Source organism: Crinia signifera, chromosome 1 (assembly GCF_055691185.1).
Source record: "Crinia signifera chromosome 1, ASM5569118v1, whole genome shotgun sequence".
In the NCBI taxonomy this organism is placed as follows: Eukaryota; Metazoa; Chordata; class Amphibia; order Anura; family Myobatrachidae; genus Crinia; species Crinia signifera.
In genome coordinates this window covers 344,823,606-344,847,253 of record NC_139217.1, presented here as the reverse complement: position 1 = coordinate 344,847,253, position 23,648 = coordinate 344,823,606, and the positions used below count along the sequence as shown (strand labels likewise).

The window sequence follows — 23,648 nt, the reverse complement described above, 5'->3', positions numbered from 1 at the left end:
ACATATTTCTGGGGATCTGGCCAAAGACAGGGCAGACGGCTGACGTCATGTGATGATGCTGGGCGTTCACATAGGTGCCCTCCTCCAGGCCGCACACTATGTGCAAACTGCTTGGTGACTATACATTCACCTAAAAACACTGCACATGCACATAAAACATTATGCGTATGTGCAGTAGGAAAACATCAGTCTGCCGTGCGACGGGACCGAATCAACTAGAGTGACCTCTACAATGTATGGTTGCAAAGGTTACAAACACTTTAGGTGTAACCAGTGCTGGATCTATCATTAGGCAGCTTTAGGCAGCTGCCTAGGGCATCAGGATCAGGGTTGCTCCACTGAGACAGTCTATTACAAAATTAAGGAATCCTATTGGGAAAGTATTTTCTGCATATATATGTATAATACTGCAGACTGTTGAACTTTTAAGACTTCATCTCCAAACGTTCACCGGAGGGGGCTGGAAATTTGTGGGGTAGGTGTGGGAACAGTAGGTTGATTATTGGTAGCTTATTGGTAGCTATGGTAGCTTTAGTGCGGCATGCCCTTACATTCTATTAACACTTTTCCATCACTAACACTATTTCTATCCTATTTTAATTACATTCATTTATCTCTCTTTTTATATAGCTTCGGCTTCCTATCACTAATTATTAACACTTAGTATATCACTGGCATGCCGCGCTGGGCTTCCCAGCTTATGATAGTTTTTTGGGGTGCCGCACCCTGCACCTAGATATAGCGCTAGGGACCCCCAATATACAGAGAAGCCTTGATGCGGCTTGGGGGCTTAGCATACACCTGCGCAGGTATATGTAACCAATATCTCTGAATTCTATTATCATGTAGTGTTCTAGATTGGTTACTAGCATTGCTCAGTGTGTTGAGGGAAAAAATGTCTTGTTTTACTTACCCAGTATTTAACCCCTCCCTCATGCACCTGGGAAATGCTACTGAACTAATTGAGCATCTACCATTATCTGTATGTAAGTAGGTTGATTATTGCCTAGAGTGCCGGCAAGCTGTACACTGGTCCTGGTTTTATCTACAGTGGGTTTGTCAGATGATTGTATGGATGCATGTAAGTTTTATTTGTAGGATTATGGGAACTGAAACACTGACAAAATATCTAGTAACCACTAATAAAATAAACATTATTTATTTTACAATAAGCATGACAGATAAAACATTTTCACCAAATGCAATCGTCTTTTAATTGATTCTTTTACATCTTTATTCCTCAAGCAGTAGATAATGGGGTTAAGAATAGGGGTTATCACAATATACAAAACTGAAACCACTCGATTAAGAGTAAATGTGAAGCTCATCTTCGGTCTTACATACATAAATATAACAGTACTATAGTAAATAAGGACAACAGTTAGGTGAGTCCCCCAGGTGGAAAATGCTTTCTTTCGACCTTCAGTTGTAGGGATTTTTAAAATAGTTGCAACTATATATAGGTAAGAAAATAAAGTCACAGTGAAAGAGGTTAATATTACAACTGAAGCACAGATAAAATCAAAGACATCATTCAGGGAAGTATCCACACAGGAAATCTGTAGAAGAGGAGGGGTATCACAAAAGAAATGGTTAACAAGTTTACTACAGAACTGGAGCCGAGATATTAAATAAACAGGAGGGAATGTGGTCACAAAACCAACAAACCATGAACAGATGCTTAGATTACGACACATGATTATATTCATCAGAGCTGTATAACGTAAAGGATGACATATTGCCAAATAACGGTCAAATGCCATGACACCCAAAAGGAAGCATTCTGTGGAACTTAGGAAGAAGAAGAAGAACATCTGAGCCATGCAACCATAAAATGAAATGAGTTGTCCATTTAAAGTAATGGTGGCTAGAATCTTGGGAACAGTCACAGTTACATAGCAGATCTCTAGTATTGAGAAATTACGGAGATAAAAGTACATAGGTGTGTAAAGACAACATTCTGTCCAAGTAATAATAACAATCGTAAAGTTGCTGAAAACCGTTATTAGATAAGTAAACAGTAGTAATATAAAGCACAAATATTGCAAAGCTGATGGTCCAGGGAATCCCAAAATTGTAAATTCAATCACCAGGCTTGTATTTTTCATTGCTATCAATATGTTGTGTTCTGCATGAAATAGTTTATACAGTACACTATCATTTAATATAAATATAGTGACTCAGAGCCTATTTTTACAATATTTAAAATATAATTTTATAGTCAGTTGTATATACAGAACAATAATACAGAATGGCTCTTTGCTAACATTACATTTAAGGCCCACAATTACTAATGCAAGGTATCGCACTAGTGTGAGGGTAGGTGGATCCAGTCCAGGTGTTGAAGTTCCAAAAGGCAATGGGTTGGGGAGCAAGTTTCCTGATGATGGTAGGCACAAATGTGCATGCACATGGTGCCAGGCTTGACAGATGGAATTCCAATCGGCAATAGGTGAGGAAATATTTATCTCAATGGGTTCAGGTCCAAAGCTCATTCTGAGTATATAGTAGTGGCAAATCCACTAGTGTGTCCAAATATAATGCTACAAACACGTTTTGTCTTTTGATAAAGTTGTCTACTACAAAATGAAATGCCTTAGTGCATTATATTTGGATATCTGGTCCCGGACCCATTGCCTTTTGGGCCTTCAACACCTGGACTGGATCCACCTACCCACACACAAGTGAGGACTATGCCATTCTTTCGTCTACTAACTCTTTATATTGACCAAGGACTGAGTACGGTATTTCAAGAATTCATGAACATCCTCTGAGCATGTCCATATCAGATATTTTATTAACATAAGTTTATATATATATATATATATATATATATATATATATATATATATAAATCCTGGGGATGGCACTCCAGTCGATGAATATATTATGCAGCAGGTAAATATCCGGTGCCTTCCTAATCAAGGGCGAGCATTGTCCCCTCTGGATATAGATAGGTGTGGGCGGCGGCACTCAGAAATAAATGCGAGACAGCAGGCAATGTGGGGTGCCGACGTTTCAAAGCCCGCAGGCTTTTTTATCAAGGGTTCACCAGCACCTTGATAAAAAAGCCTGCGGGCTTTGAAACGTCGGCACCCCACATTGCCTGCTGTCTCGCATTTATTTCTGAGTGCCGCCGCCCACACCTATCCATATATATATATATATATATATATATATATATATATATATATATAGAGAGAGAGAGAGACTTGAATAACAGCAGCACTCCGACAGGCTTTTTCTTTTGCAAGTAAAAAAGTTTTACTTGCAAGTTTTTACTTGCAAAAGAAAAAGCCTGTCGGAGTGCCGCTGTTATTCAAGTCTCTGCATATGAACCTGAGGGTTCTTAAAGAAGGCACCGCAGCATTTACTAAGGTTACTTTGGAGTGCCGGACCCTGATCAAGTATCATATATATATATATATATATATATATATATATATATATATATATATATATATATATATATACACAACCCAATAGTGTTATTCAGCGCTTATAAACAAGTCTTTAGTGAATTCAGTCTTTCCACACTTTGTACAATTATAAAATTATCAACCAAGAATTCTTCTTAGATATAAATTCTTTATTATAAAACATATAAAAAACAAATGCTCTTGCAATAGAAGTATCCTCTTGGGATCATACCAAGTACCAAACGCATTTCGTCTCTTTATGAGACTTCATCAGGGGTTTTGATACTTATAGTATGAATCTATAAAGTAGAACATAATTATAAATATAAACAAACAGGAAAGACATTGATGACAATTTAAGAGCGTCTTTTTACAGCTTAACAAGAATAACAATGGATAAGATAGAGATAGCGAACAGAATGGAATCCAGAACAGAAGGATGAAGGGAGAAATGACTAAGAGGCTGCCATACCAGATAAACCATTAAATTAATGGATTCTTCAAAGTAGGAAAAATATATGTGTAATGGCATACCTCTAAAGTTGTTATAATTCCTAAAAAAATTGGATGAATTTTTCTCAGTGGTTTTTCTCAGTGGGACGATAGTATTTACTGCAAATAAAATATGTAGATTATAATGTCTCGTGTGCATTTATTTGTATCAAACACTAATTAACTTATTTTTTATTTATTTTATTGTACCTGTATTAATTCTTTAAATCAGGAATTTTAGCAATCTTCAATTTTTCTCTATTAAAATGGTAACACTGTGCCAATTTGCCTCTATTAAAATGGTAACCCTGTACCTAAGATAATAGAATCAAACAATTTAATCAATTTTTGGGGTTATACTAATCGAGCCATAGTAGGAACCTGCTATCACACCATTAGCATATCTACTTTATGTATATACTACAGTATATGATATTTTCTCACATCACATATTGATATTTACCTCTGCATACAGTGTATAAATATTATACATAACCTTTTCATCTATATTATTCCGATATATTCATCCATTATTTTTGTTTGTATGCCTCCCTTCATATTATTGGGAATGAAATAAAAGAAAAATGTGCAACATTAGCTGAGGTTTATATAAAGGCGATGCTCCTAATCAAGGAAATGTTTTCCTGAATTCATATGTATTTCTGCCCTAAAGGACTATTTTAATTATGTGATGTATATGTTTTAATTCCCACAACATGCACATCTGTTTTTGCTTATATTCTATAGAGTCCAATTAATGTCTGAAGCTTATATGTTAACCATTTCATGATAAGTTTCAACTTGAGATTTTGGGCCTTATTGTGATTTGCTCGGTTGCAGGGGGGAACCAATGCTTCCCTAATGAGCATTTCTGCGCATGCGCATACGCTGGGAGTGAGCGGGCACAGTGAACTGCTAGTCCGATGTCCCCTCTGTACCCACCAGTGTAGGGGTGGGGGATGAGGGGTGGCAGTGAGGGGATGCACCCATTGGAACGCCCAGCATTTCATGCCTTATTTTTGCTGTACGTTTCAAATCATTCGATGGTCGGCGACCATCAAATAATTTGGTCCCCACACACAGGGCTGCGAATGGATGTTTATACAAAACATCCATTCCCAGCCATGTGGGAATTCGGGGAGTGAGAGGGGGAGGCGGGCGGCTGTACATGTGGTGGGCGGCATTAAAACCACATGCAGCTAAGGTCCTTTGTCACACAAAGATGCATGGAAGCATAGATTCTTAGGTATAAAAACACAGGAAAGAGCTGACTATAATTCTAGAGTTTACTTAGAGGGTTCTAAAAGGGTTTAATGAAGTTGAGTTGACTGACAGTTAACAGTAGATCATTTGAAATGTTATTCTTTCATTTTAACCAACAAGGTTTAAAGGGTGTCAGCGCAGCATTTGTTAACACTACGAATGTAGTTCTGACAGTCACTTATATCTCTGTACTGTATTGCAGTATGTCAGGGCAATATCTGTCAGTTATAGACAGTGGCGGATCCAGGGGGGGGGGGGGCATTGCTTAACACAGTTTTTCTTAACACCGAGCTGAGAGAGCGGTGGTGCACCTGGTTCAGCTACTGCTGCATTGAAGCAGCTAGTAGCGCTGCAGCAGTACTATGCTGCGGCCAGAAGACTCAGAGGAGAGGGCAGTGTACCACTCCCCAGAAGACTCAGAGGAGAGGGGAGTGTACCACTGCCACCTCGATGAAACAGCTACTGTAGTAGCGCTGCAGCTGCAGCCAGAAGACTCGGAGGAGAGGAAAGGCTCTTCCTTCCCTCTCCTCCCCTCTTCTTCTTGGTCCTGCATACCACGCTTTCGCCGATGCGAAGATATCTTATAAGAAGATTACGTCCCTGTTAATAAAGGAATGGTCCTCTTCTCCATAAATATGATAGTGTACAATACCACACGCTCCTTTTGGTCAAAGAACGTATCCTCTTCTAAGCACAGATAGACAGTCAATATGAAACACTAGATCCCTTAAACCAGCAGTAATAGGGCTGTTCCACTCCAGGAGTAATTTCAGAGATACCGAAAAATGAACAGAGGATGATACATAGAATAATACCATTTATTTAAACATTGACATACACAAACATGGACATGTGGTAAACAATGGCCAATTACCCAGGTGTTGGAGAACTGAGCATAAACTGAGTTCTCATATGCGCATGAAGTGGGAGGTAAATACCCGGGATCAACCTCCAAACTTTAGGCAAACAAGGTAACAGGTCCAGAGTCCATCCACAGATCCACTCTAATGGAAAGCAGGAGCTCCAAACGCGTTTTCGATCATCAGCTATGATCTTCTTCAAGGAGAGTGCTCCTGATTGCCCTTACTCCATATTTAAACTGACATCAGCCAATCAAAATACATAAACACGCCCATCCTAAATGACCCCCCAAAAAATCCTCCAATCTCAAATTAACTAATGGTGCACACACCAGTCCTTTGGTGTTTGCGTTCCATATCATATTAGCGTCACCGGAAGTACCCAACTTCCGGGTTCCATCTCTTACTCTGTAATATCACTGTTACCACCGAATATTCGGGACGTTTGCGGCATTACCTCAGTTCCCCCAGAGCTATTTCAGCTTCCTCCATATATCGGGACCTCCCGGTTGCCATATTGAAGGTGGACTGTATATTTTAAAGCCGTCTGATGTCCTAGACGTATGTGGTATTAAATCATTTGTCCCAGGAGGTGTGTCAACTTCCTCCATATATCGGAACCTTCCGTTCGCCATATTGTAGGTTGAATATATACCTGTACTTGAAGGGATCATTATTGGTTCTTTCCACTCCACGGACTCTTAATGTATTTACGTTTCTCTGGCGACTGGTCTTATTCTGCATGGTTCTTTTATCTCTCTGGGTCAATTGTAGTGATTTTTCATACAGCCAATTTATCCTCCAAAGAGAAGAATGAATATATGAGTAAAATGTAACAACTAAATTCAACAACCAATACATAATACAATAAAGAAATAAAACAAAAATCAGGGATCTACAGATCACAATAATTTATAAAGGCAACTTTCCCAAGAGGAAACATTCTTAATAGGGTGGTATCTTGGCACAGTGAAGCACCTATACCTATTCTTTTCTGGCTAAGCGGTGAATAGTCTTCCTCCCGGCAATGTTGGTATTGAATACACCATCTGATGTTAATGTTTAGTGGATAAGACCTCTTTAGGTGGCCATACCTATACAAGGTTATGATAAAGACGATGTCTCCAATAGATCGGGGAAGGCCCAGTGTGTGATATGAATGGACCTAGGCTCAATTCCTGGTAAATACCAACTGTTAAAACTTAATTTGGATTAAAAAGCAGTAAATTCAGTACAGAGTCTGGGATATTCCAAAGGCAATTCTCACCTTCAGTATATGTACGTCCCCTCGCATGGCTCAGTGCTTCGCTGCGTTCGACACACTATTTTATTCTCCCTCCATCTATAGTGGATGGTAGGGCATGAAAAACCACCTGTCGGCACATGTCTGCTGAAAATTTAGTAAAAAAATGCATGTCGACCTTTTTCATGTCGACCTTTTGACCATATCTACCTGTAGACACTGTCGACCTATTGTGTGTCGACCTTTAAACCCTGTCAACCATTTGACTGTTGACCATTAGTGGTCAACCATATGACTGTCTATCTTGAGGCAGCCTATGATCAGTCTGGATACCAAGCAATGTCTCTGAGTTGTTGCAGGGAGAACAGCTAGTGTAAAACTTGTTACACCCTACATTAAATGTGTAAGTGGAACATTGAATGGAATATGGAGATATCCCTTCAGCCACGGTGCAAATATCAGCCCCTATTCTAAAAGAATTGTTTATTCTATAGTCCATAGTTTATTCTATTCAAACCCAATGCCACTAAGCAATGCCTAAAAAAACTCTGCAGCTGGAAATTCCTAAGGGAAGCTACAGCAGCAGTGAATAAGCATTGATGACCTTAAGAAGACCAGAATATTTTTAAAGTGTATTTTTGCACCTTGCAAGTCATCACTGGAAAATGACAAATTGCTATGCAATTGCACAGAAATAGTTCAGTATATCTAGCATTATCACTGATTTATTCTTTTGTACCAATTATATTACATTCATCTGAGGATAATTAGTTGCGTTTTAATAGTACATTTAGTACATTTTAATAGCCATAATTACTGGTACAATACAACTTATTAAATATTACCATTTAGCGATTTCATCTTGATAGGTAATAGTATAGCAAATTATTTCTTCCTGGCATAATATTTTACCAGGAATTATTAATAAGTATACTATTTTGCTAAATATTATTATATTGATATAATTATGAAATTATTTAGAATACATTAAAACATTTTTAATCTTCTAAAGTACATGTTACATGATGATAAGTTTTTCTATATAACATCTAAATGGCAAATCTATTTCTTTGCACAGTATATACAGATGTTCCTACTACAGCTTTACTGTATATAGGAGCTTATTCTGCTTTCAGACTGCAAATGCAGGGTCGCACCGGGACTTTGAAACGGTTTAGTCCCGGTGCGACCCTGCATGTGCAGTCTGTTCAGATTGCATAAGCAAACTGGAAATATTGCTGGTTTGTTGACATCATGTGGGGTGCGGTGGAGCATCGGAGCATCATCGGGGGTGGGGGAGGAGGCAGCGCTTAGAGCTGACGCTGCTCCAAGTGCTGCCTCCTCCATAGTGTGAATGGGTTAATCGGGTCGCTCGACCCAATTAACCGGTTTACACTGCACAGCAAAATGGAAACGAAATGGTAAGAACCCTTCATTTTACCTGGTTCATATTGACGTGTTGCTACCGATTAGCTGTAACCGGTAACCCCTTTCACATTGCACAAATTACCGGGTCAAACCGGCATGAACCCAGTCATTTTGTGTGATGTGAAAGGTGTTTTACTGTAGCAGGCTTGCAATGTGTGCATATCACAGCCTGGTCCCATTGTACTCAATGGGAGGTGGGCATATGAGCACGTCAGCTCCCATTGCAGTGAACGGGCTAGCAGGACAGTTTGCTCACTTCTGCCCACCTTTGTCGCATGTTGCATGCTGTGATGCATACACATTACAGCAGCAACACAAACAGACAAATCTGGAATAGTAGTAGACAAAAATGGTTATCTAGATCTGATAAAATGAATATAGCAGCAGTATTCCATTGGCCACCAAATTGTGTGCAATTCTCAACTAGACATTAAAGCTAAGTTACCTACCTAAAAGCCACAAGCAATTGTCCATACTGATTGGTCAGTAACCATCAAATGATTTTTAACCCTTGCCAATGGCCCTTATTCAGATATGATCACAGTACAAATTTGTTCTCAAAATGGGCAAAACAATGTGCACTGCAGGTGGGGCAGATGTAACATGTGGAGAGAGAGTTAAAGTTCCACATTATAGCTGAGAAAAGATTTACAAGCACAAAAATATTGATATATATTGCACTCATTGAAAAGGTAAAGGCAGGTGCCGGTCAATAATGCATAGAAGATTCTTGCTAAGTGTCCCAGCTGAAAACAGCAAGTAACTGAGTAAGTGGGCCAGCACAGCACACCAATATAAACCAACAATTTTGGCTTTAATACTTCATCAGACTATACATTCACCTAAAAACACTGCACATGCACATAAAACATTATGCGTATGTGCAGTAGGAAAACATCAGTCTGCCGTGCGACGGGACCGAATCAACTAGAGTGACCTCTACAATGTATGGTTGCAAAGGTTACAAACACTTTAGGTGTAACCAGTGCTGGATCTATCATTAGGCAGCTTTAGGCAGCTGCCTAGGGCATCAGGATCAGGGTTGCTCCACTGAGACAGTCTATTACAAAATTAAGGAATCCTATTGGGAAAGTATTTTCTGCATATATATGTATAATACTGCAGACTGTTGAACTTTTAAGACTTCATCTCCAAACGTTCACCGGAGGGGGCTGGAAATTTGTGGGGTAGGTGTGGGAACAGTAGGTTGATTATTGGTAGCTTATTGGTAGCTATGGTAGCTTTAGTGCGGCATGCCCTTACATTCTATTAACACTTTTCCATCACTAACACTATTTCTATCCTATTTTAATTACATTCATTTATCTCTCTTTTTATATAGCTTCGGCTTCCTATCACTAATTATTAACACTTAGTATATCACTGGCATGCCGCGCTGGGCTTCCCAGCTTATGATAGTTTTTTGGGGTGCCGCACCCTGCACCTAGATATAGCGCTAGGGACCCCCAATATACAGAGAAGCCTTGATGCGGCTTGGGGGCTTAGCATACACCTGCGCAGGTATATGTAACCAATATCTCTGAATTCTATTATCATGTAGTGTTCTAGATTGGTTACTAGCATTGCTCAGTGTGTTGAGGGAAAAAATGTCTTGTTTTACTTACCCAGTATTTAACCCCTCCCTCATGCACCTGGGAAATGCTACTGAACTAATTGAGCATCTACCATTATCTGTATGTAAGTAGGTTGATTATTGCCTAGAGTGCCGGCAAGCTGTACACTGGTCCTGGTTTTATCTACAGTGGGTTTGTCAGATGATTGTATGGATGCATGTAAGTTTTATTTGTAGGATTATGGGAACTGAAACACTGACAAAATATCTAGTAACCACTAATAAAATAAACATTATTTATTTTACAATAAGCATGACAGATAAAACATTTTCACCAAATGCAATCGTCTTTTAATTGATTCTTTTACATCTTTATTCCTCAAGCAGTAGATAATGGGGTTAAGAATAGGGGTTATCACAATATACAAAACTGAAACCACTCGATTAAGAGTAAATGTGAAGCTCATCTTCGGTCTTACATACATAAATATAACAGTACTATAGTAAATAAGGACAACAGTTAGGTGAGTCCCCCAGGTGGAAAATGCTTTCTTTCGACCTTCAGTTGTAGGGATTTTTAAAATAGTTGCAACTATATATAGGTAAGAAAATAAAGTCACAGTGAAAGAGGTTAATATTACAACTGAAGCACAGATAAAATCAAAGACATCATTCAGGGAAGTATCCACACAGGAAATCTGTAGAAGAGGAGGGGTATCACAAAAGAAATGGTTAACAAGTTTACTACAGAACTGGAGCCGAGATATTAAATAAACAGGAGGGAATGTGGTCACAAAACCAACAAACCATGAACAGATGCTTAGATTACGACACATGATTATATTCATCAGAGCTGTATAACGTAAAGGATGACATATTGCCAAATAACGGTCAAATGCCATGACACCCAAAAGGAAGCATTCTGTGGAACTTAGGAAGAAGAAGAAGAACATCTGAGCCATGCAACCATAAAATGAAATGAGTTGTCCATTTAAAGTAATGGTGGCTAGAATCTTGGGAACAGTCACAGTTACATAGCAGATCTCTAGTATTGAGAAATTACGGAGATAAAAGTACATAGGTGTGTAAAGACAACATTCTGTCCAAGTAATAATAACAATCGTAAAGTTGCTGAAAACCGTTATTAGATAAGTAAACAGTAGTAATATAAAGCACAAATATTGCAAAGCTGATGGTCCAGGGAATCCCAAAATTGTAAATTCAATCACCAGGCTTGTATTTTTCATTGCTATCAATATGTTGTGTTCTGCATGAAATAGTTTATACAGTACACTATCATTTAATATAAATATAGTGACTCAGAGCCTATTTTTACAATATTTAAAATATAATTTTATAGTCAGTTGTATATACAGAACAATAATACAGAATGGCTCTTTGCTAACATTACATTTAAGGCCCACAATTACTAATGCAAGGTATCGCACTAGTGTGAGGGTAGGTGGATCCAGTCCAGGTGTTGAAGTTCCAAAAGGCAATGGGTTGGGGAGCAAGTTTCCTGATGATGGTAGGCACAAATGTGCATGCACATGGTGCCAGGCTTGACAGATGGAATTCCAATCGGCAATAGGTGAGGAAATATTTATCTCAATGGGTTCAGGTCCAAAGCTCATTCTGAGTATATAGTAGTGGCAAATCCACTAGTGTGTCCAAATATAATGCTACAAACACGTTTTGTCTTTTGATAAAGTTGTCTACTACAAAATGAAATGCCTTAGTGCATTATATTTGGATATCTGGTCCCGGACCCATTGCCTTTTGGGCCTTCAACACCTGGACTGGATCCACCTACCCACACACAAGTGAGGACTATGCCATTCTTTCGTCTACTAACTCTTTATATTGACCAAGGACTGAGTACGGTATTTCAAGAATTCATGAACATCCTCTGAGCATGTCCATATCAGATATTTTATTAACATAAGTTTATATATATATATATATATATATATATATATATATATATAAATCCTGGGGATGGCACTCCAGTCGATGAATATATTATGCAGCAGGTAAATATCCGGTGCCTTCCTAATCAAGGGCGAGCATTGTCCCCTCTGGATATAGATAGGTGTGGGCGGCGGCACTCAGAAATAAATGCGAGACAGCAGGCAATGTGGGGTGCCGACGTTTCAAAGCCCGCAGGCTTTTTTATCAAGGGTTCACCAGCACCTTGATAAAAAAGCCTGCGGGCTTTGAAACGTCGGCACCCCACATTGCCTGCTGTCTCGCATTTATTTCTGAGTGCCGCCGCCCACACCTATCCATATATATATATATATATATATATATATATATATATATATATAGAGAGAGAGAGAGACTTGAATAACAGCAGCACTCCGACAGGCTTTTTCTTTTGCAAGTAAAAAAGTTTTACTTGCAAGTTTTTACTTGCAAAAGAAAAAGCCTGTCGGAGTGCCGCTGTTATTCAAGTCTCTGCATATGAACCTGAGGGTTCTTAAAGAAGGCACCGCAGCATTTACTAAGGTTACTTTGGAGTGCCGGACCCTGATCAAGTATCATATATATATATATATATATATATATATATATATATATATATATATATATATATATACACAACCCAATAGTGTTATTCAGCGCTTATAAACAAGTCTTTAGTGAATTCAGTCTTTCCACACTTTGTACAATTATAAAATTATCAACCAAGAATTCTTCTTAGATATAAATTCTTTATTATAAAACATATAAAAAACAAATGCTCTTGCAATAGAAGTATCCTCTTGGGATCATACCAAGTACCAAACGCATTTCGTCTCTTTATGAGACTTCATCAGGGGTTTTGATACTTATAGTATGAATCTATAAAGTAGAACATAATTATAAATATAAACAAACAGGAAAGACATTGATGACAATTTAAGAGCGTCTTTTTACAGCTTAACAAGAATAACAATGGATAAGATAGAGATAGCGAACAGAATGGAATCCAGAACAGAAGGATGAAGGGAGAAATGACTAAGAGGCTGCCATACCAGATAAACCATTAAATTAATGGATTCTTCAAAGTAGGAAAAATATATGTGTAATGGCATACCTCTAAAGTTGTTATAATTCCTAAAAAAATTGGATGAATTTTTCTCAGTGGTTTTTCTCAGTGGGACGATAGTATTTACTGCAAATAAAATATGTAGATTATAATGTCTCGTGTGCATTTATTTGTATCAAACACTAATTAACTTATTTTTTATTTATTTTATTGTACCTGTATTAATTCTTTAAATCAGGAATTTTAGCAATCTTCAATTTTTCTCTATTAAAATGGTAACACTGTGCCAATTTGCCTCTATTAAAATGGTAACCCTGTACCTAAGATAATAGAATCAAACAATTTAATCAATTTTTGGGGTTATACTAATCGAGCCATAGTAGGAACCTGCTATCACACCATTAGCATATCTACTTTATGTATATACTACAGTATATGATATTTTCTCACATCACATATTGATATTTACCTCTGCATACAGTGTATAAATATTATACATAACCTTTTCATCTATATTATTCCGATATATTCATCCATTATTTTTGTTTGTATGCCTCCCTTCATATTATTGGGAATGAAATAAAAGAAAAATGTGCAACATTAGCTGAGGTTTATATAAAGGCGATGCTCCTAATCAAGGAAATGTTTTCCTGAATTCATATGTATTTCTGCCCTAAAGGACTATTTTAATTATGTGATGTATATGTTTTAATTCCCACAACATGCACATCTGTTTTTGCTTATATTCTATAGAGTCCAATTAATGTCTGAAGCTTATATGTTAACCATTTCATGATAAGTTTCAACTTGAGATTTTGGGCCTTATTGTGATTTGCTCGGTTGCAGGGGGGAACCAATGCTTCCCTAATGAGCATTTCTGCGCATGCGCATACGCTGGGAGTGAGCGGGCACAGTGAACTGCTAGTCCGATGTCCCCTCTGTACCCACCAGTGTAGGGGTGGGGGATGAGGGGTGGCAGTGAGGGGATGCACCCATTGGAACGCCCAGCATTTCATGCCTTATTTTTGCTGTACGTTTAAATCATTCGATGGTCGGCGACCATCAAATAATTTGGTCCCCACACACAGGGCTGCGAATGGATGTTTATACAAAACATCCATTCCCAGCCATGTGGGAATTCGGGGAGTGAGAGGGGGAGGCGGGCGGCTGTACATGTGGTGGGCGGCATTAAAACCACATGCAGCTAAGGTCCTTTGTCACACAAAGATGCATGGAAGCATAGATTCTTAGGTATAAAAACACAGGAAAGAGCTGACTATAATTCTAGAGTTTACTTAGAGGGTTCTAAAAGGGTTTAATGAAGTTGAGTTGACTGACAGTTAACAGTAGATCATTTGAAATGTTATTCTTTCATTTTAACCAACAAGGTTTAAAGGGTGTCAGCGCAGCATTTGTTAACACTACGAATGTAGTTCTGACAGTCACTTATATCTCTGTACTGTATTGCAGTATGTCAGGGCAATATCTGTCAGTTATAGACAGTGGCGGATCCAGGGGGGGGGGGGGGCATTGCTTAACACAGTTTTTCTTAACACCGAGCTGAGAGAGCGGTGGTGCACCTGGTTCAGCTACTGCTGCATTGAAGCAGCTAGTAGCGCTGCAGCAGTACTATGCTGCGGCCAGAAGACTCAGAGGAGAGGGCAGTGTACCACTCCCCAGAAGACTCAGAGGAGAGGGGAGTGTACCACTGCCACCTCGATGAAACAGCTACTGTAGTAGCGCTGCAGCTGCAGCCAGAAGACTCGGAGGAGAGGAAAGGCTCTTCCTTCCCTCTCCTCCCCTCTTCTTCTTGGTCCTGCATACCACGCTTTCGCCGATGCGAAGATATCTTATAAGAAGATTACGTCCCTGTTAATAAAGGAATGGTCCTCTTCTCCATAAATATGATAGTGTACAATACCACACGCTCCTTTTGGTCAAAGAACGTATCCTCTTCTAAGCACAGATAGACAGTCAATATGAAACACTAGATCCCTTAAACCAGCAGTAATAGGGCTGTTCCACTCCAGGAGTAATTTCAGAGATACCGAAAAATGAACAGAGGATGATACATAGAATAATACCATTTATTTAAACATTGACATACACAAACATGGACATGTGGTAAACAATGGCCAATTACCCAGGTGTTGGAGAACTGAGCATAAACTGAGTTCTCATATGCGCATGAAGTGGGAGGTAAATACCCGGGATCAACCTCCAAACTTTAGGCAAACAAGGTAACAGGTCCAGAGTCCATCCACAGATCCACTCTAATGGAAAGCAGGAGCTCCAAACGCGTTTTCGATCATCAGCTATGATCTTCTTCAAGGAGAGTGCTCCTGATTGCCCTTACTCCATATTTAAACTGACATCAGCCAATCAAAATACATAAACACGCCCATCCTAAATGACCCCCCAAAAAATCCTCCAATCTCAAATTAACTAATGGTGCACACACCAGTCCTTTGGTGTTTGCGTTCCATATCATATTAGCGTCACCGGAAGTACCCAACTTCCGGGTTCCATCTCTTACTCTGTAATATCACTGTTACCACCGAATATTCGGGACGTTTGCGGCATTACCTCAGTTCCCCCAGAGCTATTTCAGCTTCCTCCATATATCGGGACCTCCCGGTTGCCATATTGAAGGTGGACTGTATATTTTAAAGCCGTCTGATGTCCTAGACGTATGTGGTATTAAATCATTTGTCCCAGGAGGTGTGTCAACTTCCTCCATATATCGGAACCTTCCGTTCGCCATATTGTAGGTTGAATATATACCTGTACTTGAAGGGATCATTATTGGTTCTTTCCACTCCACGGACTCTTAATGTATTTACGTTTCTCTGGCGACTGGTCTTATTCTGCATGGTTCTTTTATCTCTCTGGGTCAATTGTAGTGATTTTTCATACAGCCAATTTATCCTCCAAAGAGAAGAATGAATATATGAGTAAAATGTAACAACTAAATTCAACAACCAATACATAATACAATAAAGAAATAAAACAAAAATCAGGGATCTACAGATCACAATAATTTATAAAGGCAACTTTCCCAAGAGGAAACATTCTTAATAGGGTGGTATCTTGGCACAGTGAAGCACCTATACCTATTCTTTTCTGGCTAAGCGGTGAATAGTCTTCCTCCCGGCAATGTTGGTATTGAATACACCATCTGATGTTAATGTTTAGTGGATAAGACCTCTTTAGGTGGCCATACCTATACAAGGTTATGATAAAGACGATGTCTCCAATAGATCGGGGAAGGCCCAGTGTGTGATATGAATGGACCTAGGCTCAATTCCTGGTAAATACCAACTGTTAAAACTTAATTTGGATTAAAAAGCAGTAAATTCAGTACAGAGTCTGGGATATTCCAAAGGCAATTCTCACCTTCAGTATATGTACGTCCCCTCGCATGGCTCAGTGCTTCGCTGCGTTCGACACACTATTTTATTCTCCCTCCATCTATAGTGGATGGTAGGGCATGAAAAACCACCTGTCGGCACATGTCTGCTGAAAATTTAGTAAAAAAATGCATGTCGACCTTTTTCATGTCGACCTTTTGACCATATCTACCTGTAGACACTGTCGACCTATTGTGTGTCGACCTTTAAACCCTGTCAACCATTTGACTGTTGACCATTAGTGGTCAACCATATGACTGTCTATCTTGAGGCAGCCTATGATCAGTCTGGATACCAAGCAATGTCTCTGAGTTGTTGCAGGGAGAACAGCTAGTGTAAAACTTGTTACACCCTACATTAAATGTGTAAGTGGAACATTGAATGGAATATGGAGATATCCCTTCAGCCACGGTGCAAATATCAGCCCCTATTCTAAAAGAATTGTTTATTCTATAGTCCATAGTTTATTCTATTCAAACCCAATGCCACTAAGCAATGCCTAAAAAAACTCTGCAGCTGGAAATTCCTAAGGGAAGCTACAGCAGCAGTGAATAAGCATTGATGACCTTAAGAAGACCAGAATATTTTTAAAGTGTATTTTTGCACCTTGCAAGTCATCACTGGAAAATGACAAATTGCTATGCAATTGCACAGAAATAGTTCAGTATATCTAGCATTATCACTGATTTATTCTTTTGTACCAATTATATTACATTCATCTGAGGATAATTAGTTGCGTTTTAATAGTACATTTAGTACATTTTAATAGCCATAATTACTGGTACAATACAACTTATTAAATATTACCATTTAGCGATTTCATCTTGATAGGTAATAGTATAGCAAATTATTTCTTCCTGGCATAATATTTTACCAGGAATTATTAATAAGTATACTATTTTGCTAAATATTATTATATTGATATAATTATGAAATTATTTAGAATACATTAAAACATTTTTAATCTTCTAAAGTACATGTTACATGATGATAAGTTTTTCTATATAACATCTAAATGGCAAATCTATTTCTTTGCACAGTATATACAGATGTTCCTACTACAGCTTTACTGTATATAGGAGCTTATTCTGCTTTCAGACTGCAAATGCAGGGTCGCACCGGGACTTTGAAACGGTTTAGTCCCGGTGCGACCCTGCATGTGCAGTCTGTTCAGATTGCATAAGCAAACTGGAAATATTGCTGGTTTGTTGACATCATGTGGGGTGCGGTGGAGCATCGGAGCATCATCGGGGGTGGGGGAGGAGGCAGCGCTTAGAGCTGACGCTGCTCCAAGTGCTGCCTCCTCCATAGTGTGAATGGGTTAATCGGGTCGCTCGACCCAATTAACCGGTTTACACTGCACAGCAAAATGGAAACGAAATGGTAAGAACCCTTCATTTTACCTGGTTCATATTGACGTGTTGCTACCGATTAGCTGTAACCGGTAACCCCTTTCACATTGCACAAATTACCGGGTCAAACCGGCATGAACCCAGTCATTTTGTGTGATGTGAAAGGTGTTTTACTGTAGCAGGCTTGCAATGTGTGCATATCACAGCCTGGTCCCATTGTACTCAATGGGAGGTGGGCATATGAGCACGTCAGCTCCCATTGCAGTGAACGGGCTAGCAGGACAGTTTGCTCACTTCTGCCCACCTTTGTCGCATGTTGCATGCTGTGATGCATACACATTACAGCAGCAACACAAACAGACAAATCTGGAATAGTAGTAGACAAAAATGGTTATCTAGATCTGATAAAATGAATATAGCAGCAGTATTCCATTGGCCACCAAATTGTGTGCAATTCTCAACTAGACATTAAAGCTAAGTTACCTACCTAAAAGCCACAAGCAATTGTCCATACTGATTGGTCAGTAACCATCAAATGATTTTTAACCCTTGCCAATGGCCCTTATTCAGATATGATCACAGTACAAATTTGTTCTCAAAATGGGCAAAACAATGTGCACTGCAGGTGGGGCAGATGTAACATGTGGAGAGAGAGTTAAAGTTCCACATTATAGCTGAGAAAAGATTTACAAGCACAAAAATATTGATATATATTGCACTCATTGAAAAGGTAAAGGCAGGTGCCGGTCAATAATGCATAGAAGATTCTTGCTAAGTGTCCCAGCTGAAAACAGCAAGTAACTGAGTAAGTGGGCCAGCACAGCACACCAATATAAACCAACAATTTTGGCTTTAATACTTCATCAGCCAGAAAATATCCAACATAATCATCCATCCATTATTATACTCGGGGACAGAGTTTCAGACAGCATTCAAACTCAGTTAAATTGCGTTTTTTGCCCTCTTCAAACTCTGCAACACAATGCAATTCACTTGTCCTGCATTCCCTTTATATAGCTATCTCGCCCTCTAGCGGAAACAAGGTGAAGTTATGGCCACATTATTATAACCACTTGACACTTATACACTGATCGGCCATAACTTCACCTTGTTGCTGCTTGATGGCATCAATTGCACTGTGTTGCTTGTGAATAAATGGGCAAAATATTTAACTGATTTTGAACTCGGGATGATTGTAGTTGCTCGAACCGTCGGAACCAGTATCAGCAAAACAGCTGCACTTGTGAAGTGTTCGAGAGCAGCAGTTATTAATGTTTACAGAGAGTGGACTACCAAGCGGAAAACCAGGTCTCAACAGTACGTCAAATTGTGGGGAATCTTAATCAAGGAGCCACTGCAAAGGACTCTGAATGAACTGTTCGCCGAACATTACACCGTATAGGGTATGGAACGCGACGACCTGTTCAAAAGCCTCTACTGTCTGCCTTGAACATGAGCAGATGTCTCCAGTTCGCAAAGGAGCACAAGGATTGATCTTAGTATACGGGAAGGAGGGAAGGACAGAGGAAGAATTCCCAGAACTATAAAGAGGGCAGGCAGTGTGCATGGTGGGGAGGCTTGTAGAGAGTCTATTGAAGGGGAGAGGGGAAAGAGGAAGCTAGTAAAGAATTCAAATGGGTCCTGGGGTGAAACTAATCACAATATTAGAGCCTTATCTAAAAATAAACATAAATTAAAATGCTTACTGGCTAATGCAAGAAGCTTAGTGAGTAAAATCGGGGAGCTAGAAACGGTGATCAGTAGGGACGACTACAACATCATTGGTATTACAGAAACATGGTGTAATGAGTTGCATGACTGGGCATTAAACATGGAGGGATATACACTCTACAGGAAAGAAAGGGAAAATAGAAGGGGCGGGGGTGTGTGCCTATATGTAAATAATAACTTAACATCATGTGAGAAAAATATGAGCACAGACCTGGAAGAAGACAACTCGGAGACAGTGTGGGCAGAGATAACCGACAATAATAAAAAACAAAAAAACACATTTATAATAGGGGTATGCTATAGACCACCAAATATAAACGAAAGGGAAGAGTCTCTTCTTTTAAACCAAATCAAAATAGCATCAAATCAGGGTCAGGTATTAATTATGGGGGATTTTAATTTACCCGACATTGATTGGGAAAACAAAACAGGTAAATCAGCAAGAAGCAATGGGTTCTTAAGCTTACTTAAAGACCAGTTTATTACACAAACGGTAGAAACTCCAACTCGTGATGAGGCACTCTTGGACTTAGTATTAACAAATAACACAGACTTAGTTTCAAACACAAAAGTAATTGAACAATTAGGGAACAGTGATCACAATATGGTTTCACTGGAAATCAACTTCAGTAAATTACATCAAAAAGGATCTGCAAAAATACTAAACTTCAGAAAAGCGAACTTTGAATTATTCAGGGAAGCCCTAACAGGAATTGAGTGGGAAACGGTTATGGAGGGAAAAAATGCAGAGGAAATGTGGGATACTCTAAAAAAGGTGCTTGATTCACTAACTATTGAATACATTCCTAAAGTAACTAAAGGTAAATTCAACAAAAAAAGCCACCATGGTTGGACAAAGAAGTAAGGTCAGCTATCAACAATAAAACCAGAGCCTTTAAATTCTATAAAAATAACTTGAATGAGGAGGCGTTCGCAAAGATACAAAGAATCAAACAAAACTTGTAATGGGGTAATCAAAGCAGCTAAAATATTATATGAAGAGTGCATAGCCACTGAAAGCAAAACCAACCCAAAGAAGTTTTTTAAATACATAAATAGTAAACGTTTAATTAAGGAAAACATAGGCCCACTAACTGATACTAGTGGAAAAAGTGTTACTGAGGACAAGGGAAAAGCAAAACTGTTAAATGAGTTCTTCTCATCAGTATTTACTAAGGGAGAGCAGACTGTGGAATGAACATTTACCACAAACGGGACAAATAAGCCAGATCTCATTGTGGATTTCACGCCAAAGGAAATAATACTGAGGCTAAGCAAACTCAAAACAAATAAATCACCAGGACCAGATGGGATTCATCCGAGTGTATTAATGGAATTAAGGGATGAACTAGCTACCCCCCTACATTATATCTTTAGCAAGTCACTATCGTCGGGTATAGTACCAACAGATTGGAGAATAGCAGAGGTAGTGCCAATATTCAAAAAAGGAAAAAAGGAAGATCCCGCTAATTACAGACCCGTTAGTTTAACATCAATTGTGGGTAAACTATTTGAATGATTTTTAAGGGATAGTATCCAGGAATATTTAGATCATCACCATCTACTCAGTACTAACCAACATGGGTTCGTGAAAAATCGTTCATGCCAAACTAATCTACTAGGGTTCTATGAAGAGGTTAGCAAAAACCTCAATAATGGAAATGCTGTAGATGTGATTTTCCTAGATTTCGCTAAAGCATTTGATACTGTCCCACACAAGAGATTGATTAATAAAATGGAGAACCTATGATTGGGTGAAAATATCTGCAGATGGGTAGGGAATTGGCTATGTAATAGAGAACAAAGAGTGGTTGTGAATGGTGCCGTATCAGATATGATACCGGTACTAAATGGAGTGCCCCAGGGTTCGGTTTTGGGGCCCATTTTGTTTAACATTTTTATTAACGATATTGGGATAGGGTTACTCAGCAATGTATCTATCTTTGTGGACGATACAAAACTTAGCAAAGTCATCAAATCATCAGAAGATGTCACCATGCTTCAAAATGATCTTGCAATTCTAGATGTGTGGGCAAAAAAATGGAAGATGAGGTTCAATGTAGATAAATGTAAGGTTATGCACCTTGGGAGACACAACCAGTGTGCAAGTTACAACCTTAGCGGAGAGGAACTGGGTAATTCCATACCTGAAAAGGATCTAGGAGTCCAAATAGACAGCAAACTGGGATGTAGTGCCCATTGTAATGTAGCTACAAAAAAGGCCAACAAAATACTGGCATGTATTAAGAGGGGAATGGAAACTAGGGACTCAAGGGTAATTATGCCACTGTATAAACCGTTGGTCAGACCTCACCTCGAGTACGGAGTGCAGTTCTGGGCCCCACACTGGGTAGAGATTAAGCAATTTGGGACTATTTACATTAGAAAAGAGACGTTTAAGGGGGGACATGCTCAACATGTACAAGTATATCAAGGGCCAATATAAGGAACTGTCACACACCCTCTTTTCTACTAGAAAGGAATCTAGGACACGAGGGCATGAGTATAGATTAGAAGAAAAAAGATTTCATTCAGCTAGTAGAAAGAATTTCTTTACGGTCAGAACAGTCAAACTCTGGAACTCTCTTCCCAGAGAGGTGGTAACGGCTGGCTTATTAAATGCGTTCAAGGCAAAGTTGGACAAACATTTACTGGAGAAAAACATCCATGGGTCCAAATAAGAAATATAATTTGTCTGTAAAATATCAGAACCTACCAAATCAGCAATGGATATCTATACCAGGTTGAACTAGATGGACTCAAGCCTTTTTTCAGCCTTACCTACTATGTAACTATGTAACTATATGATTGGACAGTAGATGGCTGGAAAAGTGTCATGTGGTCCGATGAATTGCGGTTTCAATTACACCATGCAGATGACAGGGTGCAAATATGGAGAAAACAGCACAAAAGCATGGACCCCAACTGCACTGCCACAACACTTCAAGCGGGTGGAGGCAATATTATATAAGTCTCCTGATGAAGTCCTAGATCATGGTTCTTCAAACTGTGGCCCTCCAGATGTTGTGAAACGACAAATCCCAGCATGCCTTGCCACAGTTTTAACACTCCCTTATAGCAAAACTGTGGCAAGGCATACTGGGATTTGTAGTTTCACAACATCTGAAGGGCCACAGTTTGAAGACCCATGTCCTAGATGATGAAAAGCGTTGAGGCATTCCCAATGCTGACGTTGACGCTGTGTACTGTCTGTGATCTGCTGGCTCCCGGACTCTGCTAGACTGGCGCTGCACACTGCCGCATGCTGAAAGTGACTTGGCAGCTTGGGTGACTGCTGATATTGGCTTGGTGATTTTATGCTGATGTTCGCATTTTAAAACTAATGTGCATGTGAGCTTTATTCACACTTAGTAAAGTGCTTTTTATATTATTACTCATTGTGCTCTTCTCCAATTTCTTTCTATATATGGTATCCGTTTATGGGCACAGGTGAGCCCACGCTTGGAGTGACAGCCACACCATCCACTGATTTGATCATCTCTGACTGATCTCTATCACTCATTGTGGACATTTACGCAATTTTTGGATCAATATATCATTACAATTTTAACCCTACTCAGATAGTAATATTCAGCACCCTTGATCGTGGTTTTATTTCAGAATAACTTTGCATATTTGTAATAAACCTATATTTTACTGGGCATGACTTGTCAATGGTTATAAATTTTATTGTATTGTAATGCATTCCATGTACAGATGTGTCCAAGTTCAACTTCAGTTCTATTTGCAGCAAACGTGACCTGTTTGCCATGAAGTCTGCCCTCTCCCATAGAAATGCAGGGTGTGTATGCACACTGCAACTAGTAGTAGCAGGCAGTACCC

General features: G+C 39.1%; 2 protein-coding genes across 2 annotated transcripts in view; both read right to left on the bottom strand.

Moving 5' to 3' along the window:
* Nucleotides 1–1,163: 1,163 nt before the first annotated feature.
* Nucleotides 1,164–3,667, bottom strand: LOC146081109 (olfactory receptor 6B9-like). The gene is made up of 2 exons (XM_083189084.1): nucleotides 3,652–3,667; nucleotides 1,164–2,128 (listed from the first exon to the last, which is right to left on the bottom strand). Exons 1-2 carry the CDS (start codon nucleotides 3,665–3,667, stop codon nucleotides 1,164–1,166), a joined length of 981 nt encoding a protein of 326 aa, XP_083045210.1.
* Nucleotides 3,668–3,676: 9 nt separating this feature from the next.
* Nucleotides 3,677–23,648, bottom strand: part of LOC146081103 (olfactory receptor 6B9-like) — a 30,129-nt gene continuing 10,157 nt past the window's right edge. Inside the window, exons 2-3 of the mRNA XM_083189071.1 lie at nucleotides 10,614–11,545; nucleotides 3,677–3,718 (exon numbers count right to left, since the gene is read on the bottom strand). Of these exons, the coding sequence (XP_083045197.1) occupies nucleotides 3,677–3,718; nucleotides 10,614–11,545 (974 nt within the window). The remainder of the gene's footprint in view (nucleotides 3,719–10,613; nucleotides 11,546–23,648) is intronic.